General features: G+C 30.1%; 3 protein-coding genes across 4 annotated transcripts in view; 2 read left to right on the forward strand and 1 right to left on the reverse strand.

Moving 5' to 3' along the window:
* LOC135131500 (chromosome transmission fidelity protein 8 homolog) lies at window positions 1-18,847 on the forward strand. Its single transcript, XM_064059277.1, has 2 exons — window positions 1-91; window positions 18,510-18,847. The coding sequence occupies exons 1-2, from the start codon at window positions 72-74 to the stop codon at window positions 18,802-18,804; spliced, it is 315 nt and encodes a 104-aa protein (XP_063915347.1). The 5' UTR covers window positions 1-71; the 3' UTR covers window positions 18,805-18,847.
* On the forward strand, window positions 221-7,271 carry LOC135131493 (general transcription and DNA repair factor IIH helicase subunit XPB). Its single transcript, XM_064059270.1, has 2 exons — window positions 221-962; window positions 5,544-7,271. Exons 1-2 carry the CDS (start codon window positions 309-311, stop codon window positions 7,248-7,250), a joined length of 2,361 nt encoding a protein of 786 aa, XP_063915340.1. The 5' UTR covers window positions 221-308; the 3' UTR covers window positions 7,251-7,271.
* The window catches only part of LOC135131495 (zinc finger protein 596-like), a 22,240-nt gene continuing 16,738 nt past the window's right edge, over window positions 18,794-24,295 (reverse strand). For both annotated transcript variants that reach the window (XM_064059273.1, XM_064059272.1), the window contains exon 7: window positions 18,794-19,250. In XM_064059273.1, the coding sequence (XP_063915343.1) occupies window positions 18,891-19,250 (360 nt within the window). In that variant the 3' untranslated portion in view covers window positions 18,794-18,890. The remainder of the gene's footprint in view (window positions 19,251-24,295) is intronic.

A 24,295-nucleotide genomic window follows, 5' to 3' on the forward strand; every position in this document is an offset into this window, starting at 1 on the left:
CGGGTTGGCATGCAGCTGTGTTTGACAGGTTACCACCAACCCCAGTTTAGTGCAATTAAATGTAAAACAAAATGCCCATTTTCGTAAAAGTGTAAGTATTTAAGTAAACCTCATATTCGATTATATTGGTTACAACTTTGGTGGCGCTTTTATCGTAATTAGTACAAAAGTAGCCCCCTTCCGCGCGCTTTCTTTAGTGTCTTTCAAACAGTTGCCAGTCCTGCGTAACTGTCACTCTACAATTTTCAACTAACCTAACCTAAAAGTTGTGTTACTGTGTTGTGTTATGTGGTGTAATCGAACGTGAAATGGGTCCGCCGAAGCGCTCCGGCGGCAAAAACGAAGGCAAATCCAAAAAGCGCAGGAAAGAAGAGGAAGAATGGACGTACGAAGAGGACGACACCAACGAGGGCGAGGGGGCGGCTGTCCCGGGGGCCGCGGCCCGAGACGCCGAAAAGAACGACCAGAACATACTAGAGGACGAGTTCGGGGCTAAAGACTACCGCTCGCAGATGACCCTCAAGGCCGATAACACGTCGAGACCGCTCTGGGTGGCCCCCAATGGGCACATTTTTCTGGAGTCGTTCTCGCCGGTGTACAAGCACGCTCACGATTTTCTCATCGCTATTTCCGAGCCGGTGTGCCGGCCGGAACACATTCATGAGTATAAGCTGACGGCGTATTCGCTGTACGCCGCTGTGAGTGTGGGGCTGCAGACGAACGATATTATCGAGTACTTGAATAGGTTGAGTAAGTGCAGTATCCCGGACGGGATTGTGGAGTTTATTAAGTTGTGTACGTTGTCGTACGGGAAGGTGAAGCTGGTTTTGAAGCACAATAAGTATTTCGTGGAGAGTCCGTTTCCGGAGATTTTGCAGAAGTTGTTGAAGGATCCGGTGATACAGGAGTGTCGGTTGAGGAGGAATGTGGAGAATGAGGATGGGAATGAGTTCATCACGCAGGTGGGTTTTATTTAAAAGTTTATTTTTTAGAAAATTATTAAACTCTAATGTACAAAATTTTATGTCTTATCCAGTAAGTAGTAGATCCACAGTATGCACTTTAAATAGGATTTATTTTCTGGGTTTCTTGGATTTTTTTTTATTATTTTTTCAATTTTGTGGAATTTTATATATTTGAGATTTATTGGTTTTGAATTTCTTGAGTTTTTTTGATTTTTTTAAATTTTCTTTTTGTTTTTTTTTATTTTCCGATTTTTTTAGATATATTTTTGGAATATTTTCTTTTTTGTGGATTTCTGAAATTATTGGATTCCTTGAGTTTTTTGACTTTCTTAAATTTTTTAAGTTCCCTCGCTATCTTGAATTTTTTAAATTTTTGGATTTTTTTTTTTTGTTGATTTGATTGGGTAAGTTTCCTGGGCTTCTTACATTTGTTAGGTTTTTTGAATTTCTTCGTTTTTTTGAGTTTTTAGATTTTTTTTGGATTTTTTAAGTTTCTTGGGTTTTGGGATTTTTCGGATTTTTTGGTTTTTTGTTATTATTATTTCTTTGTTTTTTTTTATTTCTTTAATTGTTTGAATTATTTAGATTTTTTGGTTTTTTATTTTTGGGTTTATTCGATTTTTTGGTTAATTCTATTTTTTTATTTTCTTATTTTTCGGATGTTTGCAACATTTTCCATATTCTAGATTTTTGGAACTGTTGAATTTCTTAAATTTTTTGAGTTCCCTTGATTTCTTGAATTTTTTAGCTTTTCGGATTTTTTTGAGTTTCCTGAGTTTTTTGCATTTCTTAGGTTTTTTGGATTTTTGGGATTCTTTGGTTTTTTTGAAATTATGGGATTTCTTGTGTTTTTTTTAATTTCTTCGTTTTTTGGGTTCTTTGAATTGTTTGATTATATATTTAGATTTTTTGTTTTTCTTTATTTTTGGGTTTATTCGTTTTTTTTGATTAATTCAATTTGTTTATTTTCTTATTTTTCGGACTTTTGGAACATTTTCCATTTTCTGTATTTTCAAAAATTTTCAATTTTCAATTTTTTGGATTTGTTGAGTTTCTTAGGTTTCTTGCATTTCTTAGAATTTTTTTGTATTTTTCTGAATTTTTTTTTTATTGTTATTTTTTTACATTCGATTTTTTTGATTTTTTTAAGTTTCTTGAGTTTTTTTTTTGGATTTCTTCGGGTTTTTAGGTTTTCGGATTTTTTGGATTTATTCGATTTTTTCCATTTTTTGGATTTTTTTTTCTTATTTTGATTTTTTCTATTTTCGAGAATAAATATTTTCCGTTTTCTGATTTTTTTGTATTTTTGGATGTATGCGATTTTTTCCATTTTTTGGATCTTTTTTGTTCTTTTTTTTTATTTTTGAAATATTTTCCGTTTTCTGAATTTTTGGAATTATTGAATGTCTAAAATTTTTTAAGTTCCCTCACTTTCTTGAATTTTTGAAATTTTTTTTTTGGTTGATTTGATTTCGTCAGTTTCCTGGGCTTCTTGCATTTCTTGAGTTTTTTGAATTTCTTCGGTTTTTTGAGTTTTTAGAATTTTTTTGAATTGTTTAGATTTTTTGGTTTTTCTTTATTTTTGAGCTTATAACATTGTTTGGTTAATTAATTTTTTTTATTTTCTTATTTTTTGGATTTTTGGAACATTGTCCATTTTTTGGATTTTTAGATTTGTTAAATTTCTGGAGTGTTATGGGTTTCTGGGGTTTCTTGAATTTTTTAGATTTTTGGATTTTTTTCAGTTCTTTGATTTTTTTGGATTTTTTGGATTATTGCATTTCTTAAGTTTCTTGGGTTTTTTATTTTTTGGAATTCTTAAATTCTTTGATTTTTTGGATTTTTATAAAATTTGATTTTTTCGATTTTTTGGATTACTGGAAATGGTGAGTTTCTTGGGTTTCTTGCATTTCTTAGATTTTTTTGGATTTTTTGTTTCTTGAGGTTTTTGGATTTCTTCGGTTTTTCGGGTTTTCGCATTTATTCGATTTTTTCCATTTTTTAGATTTTTTTTTGCTCTTATTTTGATTTTTATATTTTCGAAATATTTTCCATTTTTGGATTAATTATTGCATTTCTTGAATTTCTTGGGTTTTTGGATTTTTCGGATGTTATATTTTTGAAATTATTGGATTTCTTGGGTTTTTTGTTTTTTGGATTTTTTAAATTCTTTGATTGTTTGGATTTTAATTTTTTTTTCGATTTTTTGGATTCCTGGATTTGTTGAGTTTCTTGGGTTTCTTGCATTTTTTAGATTTTTTGTATTTTTATTTTTTTGGATTTTTTGCATACATTTGATTTTTGGATTTTTTGAGTTTAAGTTTTTTGAATTTCTTCGGTTTTTTGGGTTTTCGAATTTTTTAGATTTTTGGATTTTTTTTTTGGTTTATCGAGTTTGTTGAGGTTCTTGGGTTTCTTGCATTTCTTAGGTTTTTTGGAATCTTTTAGATTTTTTGGCTTTTTGAAATCATTGGATTTTTTTCGATTTTTTGGATTTTGGGAACTGTTTTTCTTGAGTTTTTGGATTTCTTGAATTTTTAGATTTTTGGATTTTTTGAATACTTTGATTTTTTGGATTATTGGATTTCTTGAGTTTCTTGGGTTTCTTGCATTTTTTAGATTTTTTGTATTTTTATTTTTTTGGATTTTTTGCATACATTTGATTTTTGGATTTTTTGAGTTTAAGTTTTTTGAATTTCTTCGGTTTTTTGGGTTTTCGAATTTTTTAGATTTTTGGATTTTTTTTTTGTTTATTGGAATTCTTGAGTTTCCTGGGTTTTTGCATTTCTTAGGTTTTCTGGATTTTTGGGATTTTTTGATTTTTTGAAATCATAGGATTTCTTGTTTTTTTTAATTTCTTCGGTTTTGTTGGTTTTTTGAATTGTTTGAATGGCTTTTTTTTCTATTTTTTGGATTTTTTTTATTGCTTTTTCAATTTTGTTGGATTTTTTGTATACATTCGATTTTTGGATGGATTTTTTGAGTTCCTTGAGTTTTTTGGATTGCTTCGTTTTTTTTTCCTTTTTTGGATTTTTTTTGTTACATTTTCCATTTTCTAGATTTTTAAAAATTTTGATATTTTCGATTTTTTGATAATTGGATTTGTTGAGTTTCTTGGGTTTCTTGAGTTCTTTTAGATTTTTCGGGTTTTTAGGTTTTCGGGTTTTTTTTTGGAATTTTTTTGTTCTTATTGTGATTTTTTATATTTTCGAGAATAAATGTAAATTTTTGTAATTATTAAATTTCTTAAGTTTTTTTGAGTTCCCTTCGTTTCTTGAATGTTTTAGATTTTTGTTTTTTTTTTTTTGGTTTATTGGATTTGTTGAGTTTCCTGGGGTTTTTTTGCATTTTAAAGGTTTTCTGGATTTTTGGGATTCTTTGGTTTTTTGGAATCATTGGATTTCTTGTTTTTTTTTTTAATTTCTTCGGTTTTGTTGGTTTTTTAAATTTGTTTGAATTGTTTGAATTACATATTTAGATTTTTTGGTTAGTTCAATTTTTTTTTATTTTCTTATTTCTTGGATTTTTGGAAGATTTTCCATCTTCTGGATTTTTAAAAATTTTGGTAATTTCGATTTTTTTGAATTACTGAATTCCTTGAGTTTCTTGGCTTTTTTTCTATTTTTCGGATTTTTTTATTGCTTTTTCAATTTTGTTGGATTTTTTGGATTGCTTCGTTTTTTTAGGTTTTCGGATTTTTTCCATTTTCTAGATTTTTAAAAATTTTGATATTTTCGATTTTTGGATAATTGGATTTGTTGAGGTTCTTGGGTTTCTTGAGTTCTTTTGGATTTTTCGGTTTTTTAGGTTTTCGGATTTTTTGGATTTATTCGATTTTTTGGAATTTTTTGTTATTGTGATTTTTTATATTTTCGAGAATAAATGTTTTCCGTTTTCTGAATTTTTGTAATTATTAAATTTCTTAAGTTTTTTTGAGTTCCCTTCGTTTCTTGAATTTTTTAGATTTTTGGATTTTTTTTTTGGTTTATTGGATTTGTTGAGTTTCCTGGGTTTTTTTTTGCATTTTAAAGGTTTTTTGGATTTTTTAGGATTCTTTGATTTTTTGAAATTATTGGATTTCTTGGGTTTTTTTGAATTCCTTCGTTTTTTTTGTGGTTTTTTTGAATTTTTTAGAATTGTTTGAATTACATATTTAGATTTTTTGGTTTTTTGTTTTTTTTTTTGGGGTTTATTCGATTTTTTGGTTAATTCAATTTTTTTATTTTCTAATTTTTTAGATTTTTGGAACATTTTCCTTTTTCTGGATTTTTGGAATTTTTGAATTTCTTGAGTTTTTTCTTTCAATTCTTTGATTTTTTGTTTTTTTTTTGGATTATCGGTGAGTGTTTTTTTATTTTCTGATTTTTTAAAAATTTTTGAAATACATTTCCATTTTCTGTTGTTTTAGAATTACATATTTGGTTTCTTGGGCTTTTTGAATTTCTTGGATTTTTCTGCATATTTTGGGTTTTTTGTTTTTTTACATATTTTTTTGGATTGACTCGATTTTTTCCGATTTTAGGATTTGTTTTTCTTCCCACGCCATTATAAACAACATAAATGTTTTTTTTGTTTCAGGTTCAAGAAAAGAAAAACATCCCCACATTCGGCAGCAAACCCGGCAGCGACCAACCCGACCCTGCCGCCGCCGCCGCCGCCTCCGTCCCCGACGACATCACCAACTTCTACGACAAAATGGACAACGAAGAGGAAGACGAGGAGGAATCCTCGCTCCAGACCGTCTCCTTCGAAGTAAACCAAGAGAAAATCGAAGTGATCCAGAAACGCTGCATCGAGCTCGAGCACCCCCTCCTCGCCGAGTACGACTTCCGCAACGACACCATCAACCCCGACATCAACGTCGACCTGCGTCCGGCCGCCGTGTTGCGTCCCTACCAGGAGAAGAGCCTGCGCAAGATGTTCGGCAACGGCCGCGCCCGCTCGGGCGTCATCGTACTACCTTGCGGCGCGGGGAAATCCCTCGTGGGAGTTACCGCCTGCTGCACCGTCCGTAAGCGGGCGCTGGTCCTGTGCAACTCGGGGGTTTCGGTCGAGCAGTGGAAGCAACAGTTTAAGATGTGGTCAACAGCCGACGATAGTATGATTTGTAGATTTACTTCGGAGGCCAAGGATAAGCCCATGGGGTGTAGTATTTTGGTGACGACGTACTCGATGATCACGCATACCCAGCGCAGGTCGTGGGAGGCCGAGCAGACCATGAAGTGGCTCCAGGAGCAGGAATGGGGGATCATGGTCCTGGACGAAGTGCACACTATCCCGGCGAAGATGTTCCGACGGGTGTTGACCATCGTGCAGTCGCACTGCAAGCTGGGGTTGACGGCGACGTTGCTCCGAGAAGACGATAAAATCGCCGACTTGAATTTCTTAATCGGGCCGAAATTGTATGAAGCGAACTGGCTGGAACTGCAGAAAAGAGGGTTCATTGCGCGGGTGCAGTGCGCAGAGGTATGGTGCCCGATGACGCCCGAGTTCTACCGAGAGTACCTCGGTTGCAAAACTTCAAAGCGGCTGCTACTCTACGTAATGAACCCGAACAAGTTCAGAGCGACTCAGTACCTAATTCGGTACCATGAGAGACGCGGCGACAAGACCATAGTTTTCTCCGATAACGTCTTCGCCTTGAAGCACTACGCTATCAAAATGAACAAACCCTACATTTACGGACCGACCTCCCAAGGCGAACGAATCCAAATCCTTCAAAACTTCAAGTTCAACCCTAAGGTGAACACGATTTTTGTGAGTAAGGTGGCTGATACGTCGTTCGATTTGCCCGAAGCCAACGTTTTGATACAAATCTCGTCCCATGGGGGGTCCAGGAGGCAGGAAGCTCAACGTCTGGGGAGGATTCTTCGGGCGAAGAAAGGCGCCATCGCGGAGGAGTATAACGCGTTCTTTTACACGCTGGTGTCTCAGGATACCATGGAGATGAACTACTCGCGGAAGAGGCAGAGGTTTCTGGTGAACCAAGGGTACAGTTATAAGGTGGTTACGAAACTGGCGGGGATGGACGAAGAGCCGGATTTGATGTACAAGACGAGGGAGGAGCAGGGGCAGTTGTTGCAGCAGGTGTTGGCGGCTAGTGATATTGACTGTGAAGACGAGAAGATCCCAGGGGAAGGAGGTCCGAGGGCTGGAGGGTCCGGGAATAGGAAGACGGGACAAATGGGTTCGATGTCGGGGGCGGACGATGCGGTGTATTACGAGTATAAGAAGAATGCGGGGGCGCAGCACAAGCACCCACTGTTTAAGAAGTTTAGATATTAATTTAATAAAGTGTTTGGAGTAGTGGGGAGTTTGACTATCTGTATACCCCAGGTTCCCATTCCTGAGGTAGCAATATCTTAAAAATTTAATGAAACAAAGAAAAATCTGAATTAAAGTAACTTAAATTTTAATAAAAAACTACGCAGCGACAGCGGCACCAGTAAGAGTGGCGATCGAACTATCTCAATTTCAAGTTTGGGGCTCCTGGTCGTGGCTGTTCTCCCACCGCTGCCGCCAACTCGACAAGGAACCGCGCACTCCGCTTCCGCTACGTGTTTCTGTGTTATTTAGCCTCAATTCCATTTAAATGTTCAATTTCTATAACCCTGACGTTAAACTACAACCGAACAAGTGTGAAAGTTTCAGAAAGAACAATAAACAACATTTAAATTCGCCATACATTCTCGTGAAATTTGAAACAGCAAAGAATTCTTAAATTACTGACGATAAAATTGCCACATTTGATTAACGATTTAAACAAAGAATTTACATGATGTTAAGTTATGCCACACTTTATCAACGATTCAAACAAAGAATTTACGTGATGTTAAATTATGTCCTGATCCAAGAGACTGGTTACTTAAAGCAATTACCTCTCGATGGTGTGATTTCCCTCATCGCGAGAAATATGTCTAATATGGATAATATGTTTCCTAATAAGAGGAAAAGTTTGATCGCCCCGTCCCTCAGTCCACGATATTATGAATTCAACCGCACTTTCCACTGTCCCTTTTCCCCAGAGTGAGACAACTTTAGGTTAATTTAACTACCGTCAATGTGTTATAATGTAACACTTAAATATAAGCATCCAGAAACCTTATTTATAACTTGATAAACAAAGTATGAGTCCTGACTAAATGAATCTCATAAAATCTCCTAGCAAGTGCTTTATCTGAACAATTTCATGACTGTTAAATTGTGTTAGAACCAGTAACGATTAAAATCCTAACATGAACTGTGAACTGACAAACAATAAATCAACATTACACCACGTGTTGGCGTCGTTCAATTTTTCGATCTTTCATTATTACACTTTTTCGACTTTACAATTTTGGCGGTTCTACAATTTTTCTTTTTTTGCAATTTTTAGGTTTTCCAATTTTTCGATTCGATTCGTTTTTTCTTCTTTCCAATTTTTCGATTCATTAATTTTTTTCAATTTTTGAGTTTCTCATTTTTAGTTTTTAATGTTTCGATGTCTTGTTTCTTCAGTTCATCGATTTGCAATTTTTAGATTTTCCACTTTTTCGATTTTGCACTTTTGCGCTTTTCAGTTTTGTGGTTTTTCAATTTTTTCCGATTTTTTAGTTTTTCAATTTTGAATTTTTCGATTATTCAGTTTTTCTACTTTTCAACTTTTCGGATCAGACAAAAAATACAAAATGAAGATTTTGACAAATCTGAAAATTCTAAATCATGAACGTAAAAAAATTGAAGAAATGAGAAATTGAAAATTTTAAAAATGGAGAAAAAATCAAAAATGAAAACGAAAAAGTACAAAGTGAAAAATTGTGAAAATCTAAAAATTTTTTCGATTTTTCAATTTTTCGAATCATAAGGGAAAACTTTAAAATTGTAAAATTGAAAATTCAGAAATTAAAACGAAGAAAACAAAGTGAAAATTTGGACGATCTAAAAATTCTAAATCAAGAACTTGGAAAAATTGAAGAAATAAAATATTGAAAAAACGAAATATTGTAAAGTCTAAATATAAAAAATTAAATAAATCGGAAAATCGGCTAATTGAGAAATCCAAAAATTGCAAAATTGAAAAATTTAAAAATTGTAGGACCTGAAATTTCTCGATTTTCGGTTTTTCGACTTTTTGTTTCCGATTTTTAGATTTTCTATTTTTAATTCTTCGATTTTTCAATTTTTCGAATCATAAGAAGGAAAAACTTTAAAATTGTAAAATTAAAAATTCAAAAATGAAAACGAAGAAATACAAACAGAAAATTTGGACAATCTAAAAATTCAAAACCAAGAACTTGGAAAAAATTGAAAAATCGAAAAAGTGCAAAATCGAATGAACGAAATATTGTAAAATCTAAATATCAAAAATTAAATAAATCGGAAAATCGGCTAATTATTGATAAAACCAAAAATTGAAAAATTGAAAAATTTAAAAATTGAAGTAATTGAAATTTTCCGTTTTTTCAGTTTTGCGATTTTTCGACTTTTTTCCGATTTCTAGTTTTTCTATTTTTCAACTATTCAAATCAAAAAAGCAAAAATTCTAAAACAGTAACATTGAAAAATCGACAACGAAAAAACAAAAAAGGACAAAATAAAAATGTTGAAAAATCTAAAAATTCTAAATCAAGAACTTGAAAAAATAGAAGAAATGAGAAATTGAGAGTTCGTAAAAGTGCAAAATCGAGAAAACGAAATACTTTAAAGTCAAAAATTAAATAAATCTGAAAGTCGGCTAATTGAGAAATCCAAAAATTGCAAAATTGAAAAATTTAAAAATTGTCGGAACTGAAATTTCTCGTTTTTCTATTTTTCGATTTTTTAATTTTTTCTGATTTTTAGTTTTTCGATTATTAATTCTTCGATTTTTCAATTTTTCGAATCATAAGAAGGAAAAACTTTAAAATTGTAAAATTGAAAATTCAAAAATGAAAACGAAGGAATACAAAGTGAAAATTTGGACAGTCTAAAAATTCTAAATCAAGAACTTGGAAAAAATTGAAAAATCGAAACACAAATCGAATGAACGAAATATTGTAAAATCTAATAAATATCAAAAATTAAATAAATCGGAAAATCGGCTAATTATTGAGAAAATCAAAAATTGCAAAATTTAAAAATTGAAGGAATTGAAATTTTTCGCTTTTTCAGTTTTGCGATTTTTCGACTTTTTCCGATTTCTAGTTTTTCGATTTTCCAACTTTTCGAATCAAAAAAGCAAAAATTCTAAAACTGTAAAATTGAAAAATCGACAACGAAAAAACAAAAAAGGACAAAATTAAAATTTTGAAAAAACTAACAATTCTAAATCAAGAACTTGAAAAAATAGAAGAAATGAGAAATTGAAAGTTCGTAAAAGTGCAAAATCGAGAAAACGAAATACTGTAAAGTCAAAAATTAAATAAATCGAAAAATCGGCTAATTGGGAAATTCAAAAATTGCAAAATTGAAAAATTTAAAAATTGTAGGAACTGAAATTTCTCGTTTTTCAGTTTTTCGATTTTTTAGTTTTTTCCGATTTTTAGTTTTTCGATTTTTAATTCTTCGATTTTTCAATTTTTCGAATCATGAGAAGGAAAAACTTTAAAATTGTAAAATTGAAAATTCAAAAATGAAAACGATAAAAACAAAGTGAAAATTTGGACAATCTAAAAATTCTAAATCAAGAACTTGGAAAAAATTGAAAAACTGAAAAATCGAAAAAGTGCAAGACTTCAAAGCGGCTGCTACTCTACGTAATGAACCCGAACAAATTCAGAGCGACTCAGTACCTAATTCGGTACCATGAGAGACGCGGCGACAAGACCATAGTTTTCTCCGATAACGTCTTCGCCTTGAAGCACTACGCTATCAAAATGAACAAACCCTACATTTACGGACCGACCTCCCAAGGCGAACGAATCCAAATCCTTCAGAACTTCAAGTTCAACCCGAAAGTGAACACGATTTTTGTGAGTAAGGTGGCTGATACGTCGTTCGATTTGCCCGAAGCTAACGTTTTGATACAAATCTCGTCCCATGGGGGGTCCAGGAGGCAGGAAGCTCAACGTCTGGGGAGGATTCTTCGGGCGAAGAAAGGCGCCATCGCTGAGGAGTATAACGCGTTCTTTTACACGCTAGTGTCTCAGGATACCATGGAGATGAACTACTCGAGGAAGAGGCAGAGGTTTTTGGTGAACCAAGGGTACAGTTATAAGGTGGTTACAAAACTGGCGGGGATGGACGAAGAGCCGGATTTGATGTACAAGACGAGGGAGGAGCAGGGGCAGTTGTTACAGCAGGTGTTGGCGGCTAGTGATATTGACTGTGAAGACGAGAAGATCCCAGGGGAAGGAGGTCCGAGGGCCGGAGGGTCCGGGAATAGGAAGACGGGACAAATGGGTTCGATGTCGGGGGCGGACGATGCGGTGTATTACGAGTATAAGAAGAATGCGGGGGCGCAGCACAAGCACCCACTGTTTAAGAAGTTTAGATATTAATTTAATAAAGTGTTTGGAGTAGTGGGGGGTTTGACTGTCTGTATACCCTCAGGTTCCCATTCCTTAGGTAGCAATATCTTAAAAATTTAATGAAACAAAGAAAAATCTGAATTAAAGTAACTTAAATTTTAATAAAAAACTACGCAGCGACAGCGGCACCAGTAAGAGTGGCGATCGAACTATCTCAATTTCAAGTTTGGGGCTCCTGGTCGTGGCTGTTCTTCCACCGCGGCCGCCAGCTCGACGAGGAACCGCGCACTCCGCTTCCGCTACGTGTTTCTGTGTTATTTAGCCTCAATTCCATTTAAATGTTCAATTTCTATAACCCTGACATTAAACTACAACCGAACAAGTGTTAAAGTTTCAGAAAGAACAATAAACAATATTTAAATTCGCCATACATTCTCGTGAAATTTGAAACAGCAAAGAATTCTTAAATTACTGACGATAAAATTGCCACATTTGATTAACGATTTAAACAAAGAATTTACATGATGTTAAGTTATGCCACACTTTATCAACGATTCAAACAAAGAATTTACGTGATGTTAAATTATGTCCTGATCCAAGAGACTGGTTACTTAAAGCAATTACCTCTCGATGGTGTGATTTCCCTCATCGCGAGAAATATGTCTAATATGGATGATATGTTTCCTAAGGGGAAAAGTTTGATCGCCCCGTCCCTCAGTCCACGACATTGTGAATTCTACCGCACTTCCACGGTCCCTTTTCTCCAGAGTGAGACAACGTTAGTTTAATTTAACTGCCGTAAATGTGTTATAATGTAACACTTAAGTATAAACATCCAGAAACCTTGTTTATAACTTGATACACAAAGTATGAGTCCTGACTAAATGAATCTCATAAAATCTCCTAGCAAGTGCTTTATCTGAACAATCTCATGACTGTTAAATTGTGTTAGAACTAGTAACGATTAAAATCCTAACATGAACTGTGAACTGACAAACAATAAATCAACATTACACCACGTGTTGGCGTCGTTCAATTTTTCGATCTTTCATTATTACAGTTTTTCGACTTTACAATTTTGGCGGTTCAACAATTTTTCTTTTTTTGCAATTTTTGGGTTTTCCAATTTTTCGGTTCGATTCGTTTTTTCTTCTTTCCAATTTTTCGATTCATTAATTTTTTTCGATTTTTAAGTTTCTCATTTTTAGTTTTTAATGTTTCGATTTCCTGTTTCTTCAGTCCATCAGTTTGCAATTTTTAGATTTTCCACTTTTTCGATTTTGCACTTTTGCGCTTTTCAGTTTTGTGGTTTTTCAATTTTTTCCGATTTTTTAGTTTTTCGATTTTGAATTTTTCGATTATTCAGTTTTTCCACTTTTCAACTTTTCGAATCAGACAAAGATAAAATACAAAATGAAGAGTTTGACAAATCTGAAAATTCTAAATCAAGAACGTTAAAAAATTGAAGAAATGAGAAATTGAAAAATCGAAACAGTGCAAAATGGAGAAAACGAAATATTGAAAATTGAAAAAATCGGAATATCAGGTGATAGTGAATTCCAAAAATTGCTAAATTGAAAAATTTAAAAATTGGAGGAAAAATCAAAAATGAAAACGAAAAAGTACAAAGTGAAAAATTGGGAAAATCAAAAAATTCTAAGCCAAGAACATGAAAAAACTGAGCAAATGAGAAAATGAAAATCGAAACAGTGCAAAATTGAAAAATCGGGTAATTACGAAATTCGAAAATTGCAAAACTGAGAAATTTAAAAATGGAACTGAAATTTTTCGTTTTTTTCAGTTTTTCGATTTTTTTAACTTTTTCCGATTTTTAGATTTTCGATTTTTAATTTTTAGATTTTTCAACTTTTCGAATCATAAGAAGGAAAATTCAAAAATGAAAACGAAGAACTTGGAAAAAATTGAAAAATCGTAAAAGTGCAAAATCGAATAAACGAAATATTGTAAAACCTAAATATCAAAAATTAAATAAATCGGAATATCGGATAATTATTGAGAAAATCAAAAATTGCAAAATTGAAAAATTTAAAAATTGAAGGAATTGAAATTCTTCGCTCTTTCAGTTTTGCGATTTTTCGACTTTTTTCCGCTTTCTAGTTTTTCGATTTTTCAACTTTTCGAATCAAAAAAGCAAAAATTCTAAAACTGTAAATTGATAAATCGACAACGAAAAAACAAAAAAGGACAAAATAAAAATTTTGAAAAATCTAAAAATTCTAAATCAACAACTTGAAAAAATAGAAGAAATGAGAAATTGAAAGTTCGTAAAAGTGCAAAATCGAGAAAACGAAATACTCTCAAGTCAAAAATTAAATAAATCGGAAAATCGGTTAATTGAGAAATCCAAAAATTGCAAAATTCAAAAATTCAAAAATTGTAGGAACTGAAATTTCTCGTTTTTCTATTTTTCAATTTTTTAATTTTTTCTGATTTTTAGTTTTTCGATTATTAATTCTTCGATTTTTCAATTTTTCGAATCATAAGAAGGATAAACTTTAAAATTGTAAAATTGATAATTCTAAATCAAGAATTTGGAAAAAATTGAAATATTAAAAAATCGAAAAAGAGCAAAATCGAATAAACGAAATATTGTAAAACCTAAATATCAAAAATTAAATAAATCGGAAAATCGGATAATTATTGAGAAAATCAAAAATTGCAAAATTGAAAAATTTAAAAATTGAAGGAATTGAAATTCTTCGCTTTTTGAGTTTTGCGATTTTTCGACTTTTTTCCGAATCAAAAAAGTAAAAATTCTAAAACTGTAAATTGAAAAATCGACAACGAAAAAACAAAAAAGGACAAAATAAAAATTTTTAAAAATCTAAAAATTCTAAATCAAGTTGTTGAAAAAATAGAAGAAATGAGAAATTGAAAGTTCGTAAAAGTGCAAAATGGAGAAAACGAAATACTGTAAAGTCAAAAATTAAATAAATCGGAAAATCGGCTAATTGCGAAATTCAAAAATTGCAAAATTGAAAAATTAAAAAATTGTAGGAACTGAAATTTCTCGTTTTTCAGTTTTTCGATTTTTTAGTTTTTTCCGATTTTTAGTTTTTCGATTATTAATTCTTCGATTTTTCAATTTTTCGAATCATAAGAAGGAAAAACTTTAAAATTGTAAAATTGAAAACTTAAAAATGAAAACGAAGAAAAAAAAAAGTGAAAAATTTGGACAATCTAAAAATTCTAAATCAAGAACTTGGAAGAAATTGAAAAATTGAAAAATAGAAACAAAAAATCGAAAAAGTGGAAAATCGAATGAACGAAATTGCAAAATCGGATGAACGAAATTTCAAAATTGAAAAATTTTAAAATTGAAGGAACTGAAATTTTTCGCTTTTTCAGTTTTGCGATTTTTCGACTTTTCCGAGTCAAAAAAGCAAAAATTCTAAAACTGTAAAACTGAAAAATCGACAACGAAAAAACAGAAAAGGACAAAATTAAAATTTTGAAAAATCTAAAAATTCGAAATCAAGAAGTTGAAAAAATAGAAGAAATGAGAAATTGAAAGTTCGTAAAAGTGCAAAATCGAGAAAACGAAATACTGTAAAGTCAAAAATTAAATAAATCGGAAAATCGGCTAATTGAGAAATCCAAACATTGCCAAAGTGAAAAATTTAAAAATTGGAGAATTTGAAATAGCAAAAATTCAACCTCTGAAAAATTTAATAAACGAAAAAAGAAAGAAACACTGAAAATATAGAGGAAAATTTGTGATATAAAAATTGAAAATTTGATGAATCGAAAAATGAAAAATTGTAATATCGAAAAGTAATTGCGGAACTGAAAAATTACAAATCGAAAACTGAAAAAATTTGGAAAATGAAAAAGTGAATAAAAGAAAGTTGGAAGAATGAAAAATTGCATTATCAAGAAATTTTTCAATTTTTAGATTTTTCACCTTTTCGAAAAAATACTAAATCAAAATTTTGGAAAATCTAAAAATTCTAAATCAGGAACTTGAAAAAACTGAAGCAATGAGAAACTGAGCAACTTAAAAATCAAAAAAACGAAATATTGTAAAATCGAAATATTAAAAACTAAAGAAATCGGAAAATTGGCTAATTGAGAAATCCAGAAATCGCAAAATTGAAAAATTGGAGGAAGTGAAAAATCAAAGATTGAATGTTTGAAAAATTGAATAAATGAAAAAAGGAAAAAGAGATTGAAAAAGTAAAGGAAATCAAAAAAGGAAAATTTCTTATAAAAAATCTAGAAACTGAAAATTAATAAATCAAGAAAGTGAAAAATAAAATTGAAAAGTAAAAAACTGAAAATGTTGAAAAATGAAAAATTATACTATTGAAAAACTGTAAAATTAAAAATCGAAACAGTGTTAAATCGAAAAACGAAATATGTATTGTAAATTCGAAATATTAAAAATTAAAGAAATCGGAAAATCGGCTAGTTAGTTTTCGATTTTTCAGCTTTTCGTATCAAAACAACAAAAATTGTAAAACTGTAAAATTATTGAAATATCAAAAACCAAAAACGACAAAATGGAAATTTTGAAAAATCTAAAAACTCTAAATCAAGAACTTGAAAAAATTGAAGAAATGAAAAATTGACAATTCGAAAAAGTGCAAAATTGAGAAAACGAAATATTGTAAAGTCGAAATTTAAAAAAATCGAAAAATCGGCTAATTGCGAAATCCAAAAATTACAAAATTGAAAAATTTTAAAATTGTGGGAACTGATATTTCTTGTTTTTCAGTTTTTAGATTTTTTAATTTTTTCCGATTTTTAGTTTTTCGATTTTTAATTCTTCGATTTTTCAATTTTTCGATTCATAAGAAGAAAAAACTTCAAAAATTGTAAAATTGAAAATTCAGAAATGAAAACGAAGAAATACAAAGTGAAAAATTTGTACAATCTAAAAATTCTAAATCAAGAACTTGGAAAAAATTGAAAAATCGAATGAACGAATATTGTAAAATCTAAATATCATAAATCGAAAAATCGGCTAATTATTGAGAAAATCAAAAATCACAAAATTGAAAAATTTAAAAATCGAAGGAATTGAAATTTTTCGCATTTTCAGTTTTGCGATTTTCCGACTTTTGTCCGAATCAAAAAAGCAAAAATTCTAAAACTGTAAAATTGAAAAATCGACAACGAAAAAACAAAAAAGGACAAAATTAAAATTTTAAAAAATCTATAAATTCTAAATCAAGAATTTGAAGAAATAGAAGAAATGAAAAATGAAAGTTCGTAAAAGTGCAAAATCGAGAAAACGAAATATTGTAAAGTCAAAAATTAAATAAATCGAAAAATCGGCTAATTGCGAAATCCAAAATTTGCAAAATTGAAAAATCTAAAAAATTGTTGGAACTGAAATTTCCCGTTTTTCAGTTTTTCGATTTTTCAATTTTTCGAAAGAAAAAACTTTAAAATTGTAAAACTGAAAATTCAAAAATGAAAACGAAGAAATACAAAATGAAAATTTGGACAATCCAAAAATTCTAAATATAGAACTTGGAAAAAAATTAAAAATCGAAACAAAAAATCGAAAATGTGCAAAATCGAATAAACGAAATATTGTAAAATCTAAATATCAAAGAGTAAATAAATCAGAAAATCAGCTAATTATTGAGAAAATCAAAAATTGCAAAATTGAAAAATTGAAAAATTTTGCGATTTTTCGACTTTTTTCCGAATCAAAAAAGCAAAAATTCTAAAACTGTAAAATTGAAAAATCGACAACGAAAAAACAAAAAAGGACAAAATTAAAATTTTGAAAAATCTAAAAATTCTAAATCAAGAACTTGAAGAAATAGAAGAAATGAGAAATTGAAAGTTCGAAAAAGTGCAAAATCGAGAAAACCAAATATTGTAAAGTCAAAAATTAAATAAATCGAAAAATCGGCTAATTGCGAAATCCAAAATTTGCAAAATTGAAAAATCTAAAAAATTGTTGGAACTGAAATTTCCCGTTTTTCAGTTTTTCGAAAGAAAAAACTTTAAAATTGTAAAACTGAAAATTCAAAAATGAAAACGAAGAAATACAAAGTGAAAATTTGGACAATCTAAAAATTCTAAATATAGAACTTGGAAAAAAATTAAAAATCGAAAAAGTGCAAAATCGAACAAACGAAATATTGTAAAATCTAAATATCAAAAAGTAAATAAATCGGAAAATCAGCTAATTATTGAGAAAATCAAAAATTGCAAAATTGAAAAATTGAAAAATTTTGCGATTTTTCCACTTTTTTCCGAATCAAAAAAGCAAAAATTCTAAAACTGTAAAATTGGAAAATCGACAACGAAAAAACAAAAAAGGACAAAATTAAAATTTTGAAAAATCTAAAAACTCTAAATCAAGAACTTGAAAAAATAGAAGAAATGAGAAGTTGAAAGTTCGTAAAAGTGCAAAATCGGCTAATTGAGAAATCCAAACATTGCCAAAGTGAAAAATTTAAAAATTGGAGAATTTGAAAAAGCAAAAATTGAACGTTTGAAAAATTTAATAAACGAAAAATGAAAGAAACAAAAATTAAAAATTTGTAAATCGAAGAATAGAAAAATTTTAAAGTCGAGAAAGTGAAAAAATTAAAGTTGAAAAAACGAAAAATTGTAATATAAAAAAATTGGTCGAAGGTAAATAAATAAGTCTTAATTACATACAAAATTTGACAACAATCGGTCGAGTAGTTTCGAAGATTATGTGTAATAAAAATCGACACAGACAGACAGATTAATTATAGGCGTAGAGAATCCTCGGTTTACTTATCACTCTTATCAGTGATTTTGGCAAATGACATGCCCTCGAAGAAAAGAGAGGGTGGGTGGGCGGGGCTAATTCCACCAAAATGTGAGAAGAATTTTTTTACTATTTTCCCCAGACTTACCAGTTGAGTATTTATGTCGAACTGAAATTCTAAAGCACCATCAACGGATTGAATAGCCTTGAATAATTTCAGATCGTCAGCATAAAGTAAGAAGTTGGAGTGCTGAAATCCAGATGTCAAACCGTCAATGAAAATTTTAAACAATGATTTTAAAAATAATCCGATTGTAATTTTTTTAAAGCATATAAACTTCGACGTTTTTCTTCACCTGTATATAGATTATTGTGACGGGGTTTATCTTCCAGGCCAAGCGAAGGACTGTCTCCCGATTGGGCCATAGTTGAACTACAAGGCGACCTCAAATCCCACAGCCAATCCCCGTTCGACGGCCAGTTCATCGGCGACTTACACTTCACCAAATCCGGGACACCCGTGCTAATAATCGGCCACCACCTCATGTTCGGCAAAGAAATGAAAATGGAAAAACCTCTGGCCCTCTTGGAGAAGAAAACCGACACCGGCGTCGCTTACCACATCAAAACCATAATCACAAAAAAACTCATTTTCAAAACAAGACCCAAACCCATCGTCAGTAATTAACTAATTTATTTCCGTATATAAATAAAAATAAGTTCTATAAGAACCCTTTTATCAAAACGATCCCTAGCCTAGGAACGATCACAAAGTTAGATCAGACTCGTTTGGTCGTTCGGCAGTTGTAGGTCAAACTCCGCCGGAATGGTGATCCCCCCGGTGTCCACCGCCTCCTCCGAGTGCTCGTTATTGAGAAAAGTCTGCGTTTCGTCGCTCGACTTGGATTCGCTGTCTTCGACGTGCTTCTCCACCTTCCCGTTGGGTTTGTCCGCGTTCTCGAGCTCATGGCACTTCATGTGCGACAAGTACGAGCGGCAGTTGATGGTGGTGTACCGACACAGGGTACAAGAATAGGTGCCCTCTTTCCCTGGGTGTTTGTTGACCAGATGGGACTTGTAGGCGGTGGTTTGGATCGACTGGTAGTTGCAATAAGGACACGAGTATTTGGCGGCCTAATAAAAAAATATTAATGCATAGAGAAACCACAAGTATTATCCATTCACGATCTTTATATAGTAAAGTAGGCTTTGATATTTTTTTCTTTAAGTTTGATGATTTAGTTTTTTGTCTGTCAGTAGTCTGATTGACATTTGCTTTGAGCTACTTTATTTATTAGATCAGAATTATTAGACGCAATTAAAAAAAAATGTAAAATTCAAAAATGTAAAATTTAAAAACCGAATTACGAAAAATCAAAAATCAAAAGATCAAGAAATCGTGGAGTCGAAAAGTCGAATAATTGAGACACCGAAATAGGCCAAAATCTAAAAATCGAAAAGTTAAAAATTGAACAATTTATAAATTGAGAAATTAACAATCAAAATATCGAAAAATCCGAATCTCGATAAATCAAAAAGGTTAAAAACTCGAAAAATTGAAAAATCGAGAGATTGAAAGATCCAAAGAACGAGAAATTGAAAAGTGATGAAGTCGAAAAATAGAGAAATCGACAAACAAAAAGTTAAAAGTTGAAAAATTGGAAAAGCGGAAAAATCAAAAAACGAAAAAATGGAAAACTGGGAAAACTGAGAAACCGAAATAGGCCAAAATAAAAAATTGATATACTGATATCAAAAAAGTGAAGTCGAAAAATAGAACCTTAAAAATTGAAAAATTAAAAACCTGAAAAATCAAAAAATTAAAGAATTGAAGAACAGAAAAATCGAAACACCGAAGGTCAAGAAATGGCAAAATCAAAACATCGATTCATTGAAAAATCGAAAAATTGAGAATTTATAAAAGTCAAATTTGAAAAATAAAATAATCGAAAATTTGACAAAATGACAATTGAAAAACAGAAAATCTAAAACCGGGAAGTCGAAAATTCAAAAGATTAAGAAATCGAAACATTTGAAAAATTCGAAAAGTCGAAGAATCGAAATATTGAAAAATCCCAAAACTGAAATATCGAAAAACTGAAAAATGGAAAACTTGAAAAATCCAAAAAATGAAGTAAAAAAATTGAAACCTTAACAAAATTAAAAAATAAGAAATCAAAAACCTGAAAAATCGTAAAACCGAAACATTGAAAAATCGAAATATCGAAGAACTGAAAAACGAAAAAATGTAAAATCGAAAAATCGAGAAATTGAAACTCCCAAATTTAAATAATCGGATAACTGAAAAATCGAAACATCGAAAAACTGGAAAATCGAAAAATCAAAAGATCAAGAAAAATCGAAAATTGGAAAAAACGACAGTTGAAAAACAGAAAATCCAAAACCGGGAAGTCGATAAATCGATAGATTAAGAAATCAAAACATTTGAAAAATTCAAAAACTTGAAAAACTGAAATATCCAAGAACTGAAATGAAAAATCGAGAAATCTAAAATTTAAAATATTGAAAAATTGAAATACCAAAAAATTGAGAAATCTAAATTTAAAAATCGAAAAAGTAAAAAGTCGACACATCGAAAAATCCAGAAGTAAAATGGAAAAGTCGAAGAACAGAATCAAAAAAGTGAAGTCGAAATATCGAAACCTTAAAAAAATCTAAAATTTAAAAAACGAAAAATTGAAAAATCGAAAAAGTAAAAAAATGACGCATCGAAAAATCCAGGAGACAAAAATCGAAAAGTCGAAGAATCGAATTATTGAAAAATCCCAAAACTGAAATATCGAAAAACTGAAAAATTAAAGAAAAACTAAAAATGGGAAACTAAATCGGGAAAACCTGAAAAATCCGAAAACTAAGAACATAAAAAGTCGAAAAATTTAGCAATAGAAAAATCCAAAAAGTGAAGTCGAAAAATTGAAACCTTAAAAAATCAAAAACCTGAAAAATCGAAAAATTGAAGAATTAAAGAACAGGAATATCGAAACCCTCGAAAGTCAAGAAATGGAAAAATCAAAACATCGATTAATAGAAAAATCGAAAAATTGAAAAATCGAAAATTTGAAAAAACGACAGTTGAAAAACAGAAAATCCAAAACCGGGAAGTCGAAAAATCGATAGATTAAGAAATCAAAACATTTGAAAAATTCGAAAACTTGAAAAACTGAAATATCGAAGAACTGAAATGGAAAATCGAGAAATCGAAAAATCTAAAATTTTAAATATTGAAAAATTAAAATATTAAAAAACTGAAAAATCTAAAATTTAAAAATCGAAAAATTGAAAAAACGACAATTGAAAAACAGAAAATCTAAAATCGGGAAGTCGAAAAATCGAAAGATTAAGAAATCGAAACATTTGAAAAATTTAAATATGGAAGAGCTGAAATGAAAATTAGAAAAATCGAGAAATTTAATAATCGAAAAATCGAAACATTAAAAAATCGAAATATCGAAGAAATGAAAATCGAAAAATGAAACATCAGAAAATCGAAAAAATGTAAAATTCAAAATCTAAAATTTAAAAACCGAATAACGAAAAATCGGGAAATTGAAACTCCCAAGGAGTCGAAAAGTCGCACATTTGAGAAACCGAAATAGGCCAAAATCTAAAAATCGAAAAGTTAAAAATTGAGAAATTGACAATCAAAAAACGAAAAATCCGAATCTCGATAAATCGAGAAATCAAAAAACTTAAAAATTCGAAAAATTGAAAAATTGAGAGATTGGAAGATCAAAAGAACGAGAAATCGAAAAGTGATGAAGTCGAAAAATCGAAAAATAGAGAAATAAATAGAGAAATCGACAAATAAAAAGTTAAAAGTTGAAAAATTGGAAAAGCAGAAAAATCAAAAAACGTAAAAATGGACAACTGGAAAACTGAACAATCAAATCTCGATAAATCGGGAATGAAAACTTAACAAATCGAAAAATTGAAAAACAGAACATCTAAAACCAGGAAGTCGAAAAATCGAAAGATTAAGAAATATTCAAAAATTAAAATAGCAAAAGATTGAAAAATCTAAAATTTAAAGACCCAAAAATTGAAAAATCGAAAAAGTAAAAAGGTAGACACATTGAAAAATCCAGAAGTAAAAAATAGAAAAGCCGAAAATTGAAATATTGAAAGATTCTAAAACTGAAAAATCGAAAAATCAAAAAACTAAAGAATTGAAGAACAGGATAATTGAAACACTCGAAGGTCACGAAATGGGAAAATCAAAACATCGATTAATTGAAAAATCGAAAAATTGAGAGTATATAAAAGTCAAATTTGAAAAATTAGAAAATCGAAAATTTGACAAAATGACAATTGAAAAACAGAAAATCTAAAACCGGGAAGTCGAAAAATCAAAAAATTAAGATATCGAAACATTTGAAAAATTCGGAAACTTGAAAAAACTGAAATATCGAAGAACTGAAATGAAAAATAGAAAAATTTAAAACGACAATTGAAAACAGAAAATCTAAAACCGGGAAGTCGAAAAATCGAAAGATTAAGCAATCGAAAAATTGAAAAATCGAAAAAGTAAAAAAATCGACACATCGAAAACTCCAGAAGCCAAAAATCGAAAAGTCAAAGAATCAAAATATATATTGTAAATTCCCAAAACTGAAATATCGAAAAACTGAAAAATGAAAGAAAAATTAAAAAATGGAAAACCTGAAAAATCCGAAAACTGAGAACATAAAAAGTCGAAAAATTGAGCAATAGAAAAATCCAAAAAGTGAAGTCGAAAAATTGAAACCTTAAAAAATTAAAAAATCAAAAACCTGAAAAATAGCAAAATTGAAGAATTAAAGAACAAGAATATCGAAACCCTCGAAAGTCATGAAATGGGAAAACCAAAACATCGATTAATTGAAAAATCGAAAAATTGAGAGTTTATAAAAATCAAATTTGAAAAATAAAAAAATCTAAAATTTGTCAAAATGACAATTGAAAAACAGAAAATCCAAAACCGGGAAGTCGAAAAATCAAAAGATTAAGAAATCGAAACATTTGAAAAATTCGAAAACTTGAAAAACTGAAATATCGAAGAAGTGAAATGAAAAATCGAGAAATCTAAAATTTAAAATATTGAAAAATTAAAATACCAAAAAATTGAGAAATCTAAAATTTAAAAATCGAAAAAGTAAAAAGTCGACACATCGAAAAATCCAGAAGTCAAAAATGGAAAAGTCGAAGAATCAAAATATTGAAAAATCCCAAAACTGAAATATCGAAAAACTGAAAAATTAAAGAAAAACTGAAAAATGGAAAACCTGGAAAATCCGAAAACTGAAATATCCAAAAACTGAGAACCTAAAAAGTCGAAAAATTGAGCAAGAACAAGAATATCGAAACCCTCGAAAGTCAAGAAATGGGAAAATCAAAACATCGATTAATTGAAAAATCGTAAAATTGACAGTTTATAAACGACAAATTTGAAAAATTGAAAAATCGAAAATTTGGAAAAACGACAATTGAAAAACAGGAAATCTAAAACCGGGAAGTCAAAAAATCGATTGATTAAGAAATCAAAACATTTGAAAAATTCCAAAACTTGAAAAACTGAAAAATCGAAACTTTGGGAAGTGGAGAAATGGGAATATAAAAAAATAGATTAATTGAGAAATCCGAAAACTGAAAATTCATAAACGTCAAAATTTGAAAACTAAAAAAATATTGAACAACTGAAAAATCTAAAATTTAAAACATTGAGAAGTTAAAATATCGTAAAATTGAAAAGTGGAGAAATCCAAAAAAAAAAATAAAAATTCGAAAATCTAAAATTTAAAAATCGAAATCTCAAAAGTCAACGAATCGAGAAATCGAAACTCGAAAATTTAAAAAATTGGAAAACTGAAAAATCGGATAATTCAAAAATCGAAACATCGAAAAATCGAGAAACCGAAGAGCAAAAAATCGAAAAACCAACAAATCGAAACATCGTAAAATTCAAAAACTGAGACATCGAGAAATCGAAAAATCAAAAGACCCAAAAATCGAGGGGTCCAAAAGTCGAAAAATCCATAAATCGAAACATGGAAAAATTCTAAAGCTGAGACATCAAGTAATCGAAAAATCGGAGAATCGAGAAATTGAACAATCAAAACAACGAAACATGTGAATTCGATAAATTAAGAAATCAAAAAATTGAATAATCGAAAAATTTTAAA

The sequence above is a fragment of the Zophobas morio genome, unplaced genomic scaffold, assembly GCF_036711695.1.
Source record: "Zophobas morio isolate AGI-343-1 ecotype UQ-CSIRO unplaced genomic scaffold, CSIRO_AGI_Zmor_V1 ptg000020l, whole genome shotgun sequence".
Classification (NCBI taxonomy): Eukaryota; Metazoa; Arthropoda; class Insecta; order Coleoptera; family Tenebrionidae; genus Zophobas; species Zophobas morio.